At 39.3% G+C, this 8,016-nt stretch overlaps 1 protein-coding gene across 1 annotated transcript; it reads left to right on the top strand.

Annotated features, from left to right (window-relative positions):
• The first annotated feature begins 4,466 nt into the window (after window positions 1–4,466).
• On the top strand, window positions 4,467–5,629 carry ccl32b.3 (chemokine (C-C motif) ligand 32b, duplicate 3). The gene is made up of 3 exons (XM_016472041.1): window positions 4,467–4,675; window positions 4,846–4,963; window positions 5,162–5,629. The coding sequence occupies exons 1-3, from the start codon at window positions 4,615–4,617 to the stop codon at window positions 5,337–5,339; spliced, it is 357 nt and encodes a 118-aa protein (XP_016327527.1). The 5' UTR covers window positions 4,467–4,614; the 3' UTR covers window positions 5,340–5,629.
• The last annotated feature ends 2,387 nt before the right edge of the window (window positions 5,630–8,016 follow it).

The following is an 8,016-nucleotide window of genomic DNA, read 5'->3' as shown; positions in this document are numbered from 1 at the left end:
TCGAGCAAGGCACCATAAAGCTGAGTGCAGGTACTTGTTGACCGCAGACCCCGAAATGGACCAGGTGTCAGGCAGGGGGAACCAGCGGGCAGGAACTCAAAGGAAACAGGTCAGGAGAGGAAATCTAACACAAGACAAGGACTACAAGGGACTTGACAAGACTAGGGCACAAGACAAACCAGGCAAGGGGTAAGGAACATATACTCAGCCACATCCACAGACAGAGACAGTGAGGGCAAGAATGACCACGAACCGGCAAAGATAAGAGGGCAAGGGGAACTATTAATAGGGAGGAAAGCACACGAGGAACATGTGAGCACAATTAGACCAAAAAGGACTAGACAAAGGCTGCGTTCCACTCCACTTTTAGACACGCACTCACAAATGTCCCTGAGCACTTCCCCTTGGAGGAATCCCCGCTGCAATTTTGAATTGCATTCCACTTCGTGAAGTGGACGAGGGAAGTTTATATGGACCGACCCTTGGCCCCTCGATTTTGACCGAGGGAGTGAGTCTGCTTCATATGCACACTTCAGGCCACTCCACAGACCACAATGCAAAACGATTGTGACGTCATCGCAGATTGTGTTTAATTTATCCCCACCCCAAACAACTCTATAATATCTAAATTATATATATTTTTTACATTTATAACAGGCCAAGCATACCTATATACACACATAGAATGCTGCACCAAACAAATTAAAAAAAAAAAAAAAAAAAAAAAAAAAAAAAGCAGATGCAAGACCACACAGTAAAACAAGCCTAATCAATTCTATCTGTTTCGTCTCTCAGGGATGAACCAAAACAATGTTGTTTAACACTACAGTCTTTAGTTGTTTTTCTTATTTTGCTCTGTTTCAAGCAGTTGGGGTCGTCAAAAAAAAAAAGTAAACAATAAACCAACTCCATAGCGGATTCTAAGTGATCAAGGGCTTAGGACGTTCCAGTTCATCCCATTCCAAGGGTTCCGCCAGAAGTGGGCACTTATGCAACGTAATCAATGACGTACATCCGAGTAAAGGAGACGGAGGGAAGTATGCAAGTGAAGGGCATTAAAAAAAAATTACTGGAACACAGCCAAGGGCTAACAAGGGGCTGCGGTAAAGAGGAAACAATGAGGAGGGACTAGAAGGGCACATGGCTGACAAAAACAGCAACAAAGCGATGTGCTGACACAAGACAACAGACACGAGAAACAAAGACAAGACAAGACAAGACAAATGGAGTGCCAGAGCACTGTCCCTGACACTACCCCCTCCCAATGGACCAGACCATAGGAGCAGGACGGTTGCAGCCAGATAGTGCAGAAAGTGGGGAGAGGGCACAAATGAAGTCAGGGTAATAAGCAGGCAGCACTGGGACTGGAGCAGACTGCACAGGAACGTCTTCAGTGGTCATGACAGGGAGAGCAAGATGCTCAGGGACAGCCTCTACAATTGGAACTTAACTAGCAGGAGCATACTCTGAGGGACTCGAGCAGATCTGGTTTGATCTCAGTGGACGCAACTTGACTAGCAGGAACAACCTCTGTGGGCTTAGAAAGACAGATAGGATCAATCTTCAAGAACAAAACTGAAAGGAACAGCCTTTTTTGGGTGGAACACAACTAGTACGAGCATCCTCCAAAACTCATCAGAAACAGCTGAAAGCTGGTCTGGTATGATCTCAGTGGACAAAACTTGACTAGCAGGAACCACCTCTGCAGGCTCGACAAGACGGGAACAATCTCTATATGGACAACTTGCGGGGACAACCTCCGAGGGCACAACAGGACATACAGGAACATTTTATATGGCCATAACTTGACATGCAGGAACACCGTCTCTGGCCATGACCTAACTGGTGGTAACAACCTCTGTAGGCGGGACAGGACAGGTAGGAAAACTTTATATGGCCAAGACATGAAAGGTAGGAATAACCTCTTAAGGCGTGATTTGACAGACAGGAATAGTCTCCATGAACATGATGTGACATGACTGCAGGAACCATTTCTGTGGATTTGAGAGATGGATTTGACAGGCAAAACAGTAACAACTTCTGTGGACGTTACATGACAGGCGAAAGCAATCATAATGGACATGACTGGCAGGAACAACTTCTGTAGGCGTGGCATGACAAGTTGGAACAGTTTCTGGCATAACTTCTATAGACAAATCAAATAGACTGGGTGGCTCAGGAAAATGCTTCGTAACTGTAACTAGAGGCTCTGAGACCAAGGCCACCAAACTAGACACCTCTGGACTCCCAGGGCCTGAAGCCTCTTCACTGAGGTCCTCCTGGATCTACGGGTTGAGACTTCAGAAGGACTCTGGAACTGACTTGACTAGATCAGGGACAACTGCAGCAATTTTGGTCAACTCACGGGTGTCTGGAACTGGTTTGACAGACCCAGGGATGGACGCAGCAATCTCAGTCTACTCAGGGGTGTCTGAAACTAGTTTGACTGGTGATTCAACAGGAGGAACACAGGTAACAGATGAGACAGCTATGGAAGGCAGCTGGAACGGCCTCAGGCATCAACTGGAAGAAGAGCTGCAGAGGAAGCAGCAAGACTGTGCAGATGGGGAGAACAGAGCAAGGCACCACAAAGCTCAGGTACTTGTTGACCGCAGACTGAAGTGGACCAGGTGCCAGGCAGGGGGAACCAGCGGGCAGGAACGCACAGGAAACAGGCCAGGACAGTACAACAAGACAAAAGGAAATAATTACTAATTTAACCAACACAAATAACTTAAAATATCAACCAAAAATGCAAACAAGAGATCAGGACTAGAAGAACTAGATGAATACTTAAACCCAAAAAGTCAAAACAGACAAAATCCAAAAAACAAAGACCAAGACTAGAACATAGGATTACAAGGGACTTGACAAGACAAACCAGGCAAGGGGTAAGGTACACATACTTAGCCATAGCCACAGATAGCATGAAGATGAGGGTGAGCATGACCACAAACTGGCAGAAATAAGAGGGCAAGGGGAACTATAAATAGGGAGGAAAGCACGCAAGGAACAGGTGAGCACAATTAGACAAACGAGGACTAGACAAGGGCTAACAAGGGCGTGGTAAAGAGGAAACAAGGAGGAGGGATTAGAGGGGCATATGGCTGACAAAAACAGCAACAAAGCCATGTGCTGACACACAAGACAACAGATACGTGAAACAAAGACCCCTTGCATGATGCATGGAAGTCCCCACAACTTGGTTTGAGAAGAGGTGGAGTAGATCACAGGGTGGGTTTGTTGAGAAAATGTGGGTGCTTAAAGAATATATTGGTTGACAATGTGTTTTCTAAACAAAGTCATGCTCATGTCTCAGGTTTTCAGTAGAGCAAGGATTTAAATGTAAAGCATAGTGACAAATTTTGTTAGCCATTTAATGCATGAATCCACAGAGATGTCTATATCTGTCAGGTTCTACAGTGAGTGGTCCTTCTGAGCACTTTTTTAAATAAAAGCAGGTCAGTGAGGTAAATGAAAGCTAGGTCAGGTTTTTGTGGTGTGGAATGATGGTTGCATATTTATACTAGTATGCAACAATACAATGACATTGTTCAGACTGGCCATATCAGAATGATCCTGTTCTGTAAACAAAAAACAATGTCTGTCCTGCCAAATGACCATTTATTATCTATGGAAATTATGTTTCCTTTCTCCCACAGTACAGACACATGATAGACCTTTTTTTTTTTTTAAATAATTTGCGACTGAAAAATGAAATGACATTACTCAGCAGCAACGTTTGCTGTTTTTGAAGCAGTTAAACTTGCTCAGGTAATTCATACACGCTTAATCTCTCTCCTTCATAACTGCTTATCAATGACTCAAGCCTTCATTACGAACTCTAAAATGATGATTTGCACTTACCATATTTTCAATTTACAATGCTAAAATTTGAAGAAAAAAGTTGAGTAGTTTGCATTTCTGGATATTACTGTCAGTCATTTAACATTATCATTAAACAGTTGTTAAATATTAAAAGTTTTCCTACTTCCATCTTACCTCGCTCTCTTTCAATGTTAAACTGACGCTTCACGCTGGAATTCGCACTCTGCTTCTGTGTAAATACTGCCTACTTTTCTTTGATTGGTCAGCTCAATCATTTTGACATTGATGAGCATCTATAGACAGCTGAGGCACACCACCCTGAAAATGTAACGATGTAATTTGACCATTTCTAAGTTTTGGGGGATACTTGTCCCCCTCAATGGCTACAATGATTATGGCCTCATTCTATGGAGTTTCTTATAATCATGTGGCAACATAGTGAAGCATTGTATCTGTAACACAAGTTGTTTGCGTTCTCACGTTTCATAAAAGTGTGCCGTTCTGTTCTATAGTTGTTCATGTATTTTCGCAATGCAACTCCATTCATCTACAGTAGCTACCCACGCTGTGGCGAGCTGTGTGGGTGAAGGACCAAACCGAGAGCTCATCAGTAGTGCTTTTTTCCGCTCATCAGATGGAGGCTCATTCTCTCACACACATACACAACACCCATTTTGGAGGTTGAGGTTTGTGTGTGTGTGCACAAAAGAGTGGAGGAAATGAAAGTGTGAAATATTAAGGTTGTGTAAGGCGTAGTTTCAGTCAGTGTCTGTCTGCACAGCCGTCATGAGGTCGCTCGTCTGTCTTCCTTTCTGCCTGGTGCTGTTTCTGCTCTGTCTCACTGCGGGTGAGTTTAAGTTTACATTTTGTTACTCATTCATGATTCCTGGAAAGAGTTAGTGTGTTTTCAATTTGAACGCTTAAATAAATCAGAAGGTAAAGTTGTTGGGATCCCTTATTAAGTTCGGAGACAGTTTAATGTTTCAAAAATAACTGCAGTTTCTTTTTGTCATACAGAAGCAAGTCATCATTCTTCAACCTGCTGTTTGAAGACAAGCAAAGACAGAATACACAAAAACAGAGTGGTGAGTTACACAGTCCAGAAAGCAGGAGTCTGCCCTATCAACGCAATTGTGTAAGTGAAGAAATTCTCATACTAAATGACCTTTAGTCAGGTTTTTTTTTTTTAAATTAAGTTACAAATTAATTAAAAACAAGTTGTTGTAAAACCAAAGTTGACAGTGCTTACAAGTGCTTTAAATAGTAATTTAGCACTTAACTAAAGTGAAATTAAACAATTTTTCACCATTATTTTTATTGTTTGTCTTTCTAGCTTGTTGACCGTAAAAGGGAAAATGAGGTGTTTTGATCCAGACTCAGAATGGATCAAAGAAATTATGGACCAGAAAAAAATGACTGATCCAAAAGCCTTGCCAAGCCAAAATGCCAAAAGACAGAAAAAAAATAACAAAGGAAAGAGACGCAGACAAAAGAATCAAAATAAATTTTGAGTTGTTTGTTTGCTTATGTAATGTATTGCTTGACCTGTGCCAACTGACATAAACCTTAATTTGTAAGATGTCAAAAATAAGTATTCATGACTATTTTATGCTGAATGTTTACATTATCGATCTATTTTGAAATGAATTTATTCTGCTTCACAAATTTTATAATCTCTTGCCAAGAATGTATTTTGTATTCAATATTTTTATAGTTTCAAAAACATGTAATATTGCAAAATAAATAAGTTGTGCAGATTTGATTTTGGAATTATTATTAAATAAATTAAGAAAAAATATAACGACCAGGAACTTAATTTCTGTTTTTTTTTTTACATGGGCAAAGAAAAAGTAAACTGACTGACTAACTAGCTGAATGAATGAATGAATAAATAAAAATGTATGTATGTATATATGTATGCATATTTATATTTATATTTAAAATAATATTTAAAATATCACAATATGAAAGAGTGAATGCTTTAACCACAAAGCCACACGGTTTCAGGTCTGTTTCAGGAACACCTGATAGTCTCTTTTTCAACAAGCAGGAATCGAATCCTCTTAAGAAAGAGTCAGAAGAAGTAGAAAGATATCTGCATCTTTAAACACAAATACGCAGAACACACTATGCGTTCAGGCATTTAGTTAATTGTCAGGTTCATTGTAAATATTGTTTTAATATTGACCACCAGGTGGAGTTATATGACAGAAGATACAAAAATCCCCCATAAATAGAGCATTGGTTTTAAATGTTAAAAATCCTTCTCTTCTGTTGGCAGCAAGCAAGTGAAGTCTCAATGATCATTTACAGCTCACAGGTAATAATAATGCTGTGTACTGACAGTTTGTCCAGTTGTATGCCTGATTTTGAATGGTTTCACTTCTCTTGTGTGAAATGCCTTTTATAAAATTGAGGAGTAGGCCTATAAACTATAGACATGCTATGAAACAATTACAGTGTTTTAGTATGTGTATTTTAATAATAGTAGCAACACCTAATATTTACCTTATGCAGTTTTAATTGCTAAAAATAGAGGCTTTAAGTAACATCCTCCTGAGACAGGCTTCTGAGAAGAATGTCTTTCTGGACAGGAACTTGAAGCTTGTCATGGTTTCTGCTTTTGGTTTGTGGTGAGTTTCTTTATGACTGTGAGCACTTCTCAGCTTTACGCTTAACTCTGTAACACTTTTTATTAGCCTCTGTTTTTCTGTCCATCTCCTTGTCTTTAAATGTCCTTCAGTCGTGTGAAATTGTGGGTTTGTTATGGAAGTAGTGTGTGTAGCGTGTGAAGGATGTGTGGATGTGAGCGTATGTAGGAGGAAGGCTGGATGAAATTGGACACCTGCTGCTTCACTGTGCTCTCATCGGAGTGTGTGTAATGCGGTGGAAAACACACCTGCTCCCTGTCAGAGGGGCAACATGGACGCCCCACTCACAAGACGGCAGATTGGTGATAGACACCATTGGAAAAAAAGACGCACATGGTGTTACAAAAGATTTACCAGAAGGTAAAATGTATCCAGAAAGCCTCAACAGAATGAGAGAATGCTCAAATAAAAAGCTAAAATGTACAGCTTCACTTTAAAAATGTAGCATGATATCACCATTTTTTAAACATGGTACCACAGTAATGGTTTTTGGATCCAGTAGTACTTATTTGAAATACCATAAATACCATGAGTGAATACAGTAATGGTTTTAGCATCACATGCCATCAATTCTTTTATATTGTAGTAGGTTTTTTTTGAAGAAATTAATACTTTTAATTAGCAAAGATGCATACATGGATCAAAAGTGACAAAAAAAATCAATACATTCTTTTTAATAGATTCTATTGATCAAGAATCACGGAAAGAATGTATCATGGTTTCCAAAAAAAAAAAAATGAAAGAGAGAGTAAGCAGCATAACTGTTTTCAACACTAATAACAACAACAACAATAATATTAATAATAATAATAATAAAAGTGTTTCTTAATCAGCATGTTAGAATGATTTCTGAAGGATCATGTGACACTGAAGACTGAAATAATGGCTGCTGAAAATCCAGCTTTGTCATCAAAGGAATAAATTACATGTTATAATATATTCAAATAGAAAAGTTATTTTAAATTGTTATAATATTTTTTTAATATTACTGTATTTTTGATTAAATAAATGCAACCCTTTTAACATAAGAGAACTTTCAAAATCTTAAAAAAACTAACTTTTAAACAGTAATTTATATATTACGGTTTAACAAATATCGAAACATAAAATCTATAAAATGTTCATGCTTTTGGAAAAATGGCATATATATATAGAAAATAGTTTTTTGCTGTTCATTACACCTCTGGACGGACACAGGCTGACCTTATCCCTTCTGGCATCTCAGACTCTGGAGAGACAGTGTTATCATTGCAGGTTATGAATATCGACTATGTCCTATAGATCGATACAGAGACCTTTCACATAGACCACAGCCATAATACAGCACAGATGAGGCTGCTCCATCATTTTCTCTCAGGTCACTCAGGTAGAACTCGGAGACTTAGAGGCATCTGAGCTTTGTTCGACTGGGTATCGTTGTCTCATAAATGTCCTGGAGCCATATTTAGACATCTTTAATAAAACACAGCACCGGTTTAATGCCAAAACAGCAGCAGATTCTCAGTCTCATTGCCTGAAAGACCTCTTTAGAAAATGT

Source organism: Sinocyclocheilus anshuiensis, unplaced genomic scaffold (assembly GCF_001515605.1).
Source record: "Sinocyclocheilus anshuiensis isolate Anshui unplaced genomic scaffold, SAMN03320099.WGS_v1.1 scaffold392, whole genome shotgun sequence".
Lineage (NCBI taxonomy): Eukaryota > Metazoa > Chordata > Actinopteri > Cypriniformes > Cyprinidae > Sinocyclocheilus > Sinocyclocheilus anshuiensis.
This window is presented reverse-complemented; position numbering and strand designations above follow the sequence as displayed.